We start from the raw sequence: 550 nt of genomic DNA on the forward strand, positions 1-550 counted from the left end.
CGCCTCAACCAGCTGCTGCGCCTGCGGATCTGGCAGCGTCAACCCCATGGTGGCTGCCGCCCACAGCGTGTTGGACAGGTTCTGCGGTGTTGCCGCCTGCCGCTGCTGCACCAAGGCTGCCACCAGCTGCTGCGCCTGCTGATCTGGGAGCGTCAGCCCCATGGTGGCCGCCGCCCACAGCGTGTTGGCCAGGTTCTGCGGTGTTGCCGCCTGCCGCTGCTGCACCAAGGCTGCCACCAGCTGCTGCGCCTGCGGATCCAGCAGCGTCAGCCCCATGGTGGCCGCCGCCCACAGCGTGTTGGACACGGCCTGCGGACTGGCTGCCTGCCGCTGCTGCACCAAGGCTGCCACCAGCTGCTGCGCCTGCTGATCTGGCAGCGTCAGCCCCATGGTGGCTGCCGCCCACAGCGTGTTGGACAGGTTCTGCGGTGTTGCTGCCTGCCGCTGCTGCACCAAGGTTGCCACCAGCTGCTGCGCCTGCTGATCTGGAAGCGTCAACCCCATGGTGGCCGCCGCCCACAGCGTGTTGGCCAGGTTCTGCGGCGTTGCT

At 68.9% G+C, this 550-nt stretch overlaps 1 protein-coding gene across 1 annotated transcript in view; it reads right to left on the minus strand.

The window, feature by feature from the left end:
• MNEG_2611 (hypothetical protein) overlaps window positions 1-550 on the minus strand; it is a gene marked incomplete at both ends in the record, with an annotated part of 2,679 nt that overhangs the window by 572 nt on the left and 1,557 nt on the right. Inside the window, one exon of the mRNA XM_014048914.1 lies at window positions 65-537. Coding sequence (XP_013904368.1) covers window positions 65-537 — 473 coding nt within the window. The remainder of the gene's footprint in view (window positions 1-64; window positions 538-550) is intronic.

This window comes from Monoraphidium neglectum, assembly GCF_000611645.1.
Source record: "Monoraphidium neglectum strain SAG 48.87 unplaced genomic scaffold scaffold00300, whole genome shotgun sequence".
In the NCBI taxonomy this organism is placed as follows: domain Eukaryota; kingdom Viridiplantae; phylum Chlorophyta; class Chlorophyceae; order Sphaeropleales; family Selenastraceae; genus Monoraphidium; species Monoraphidium neglectum.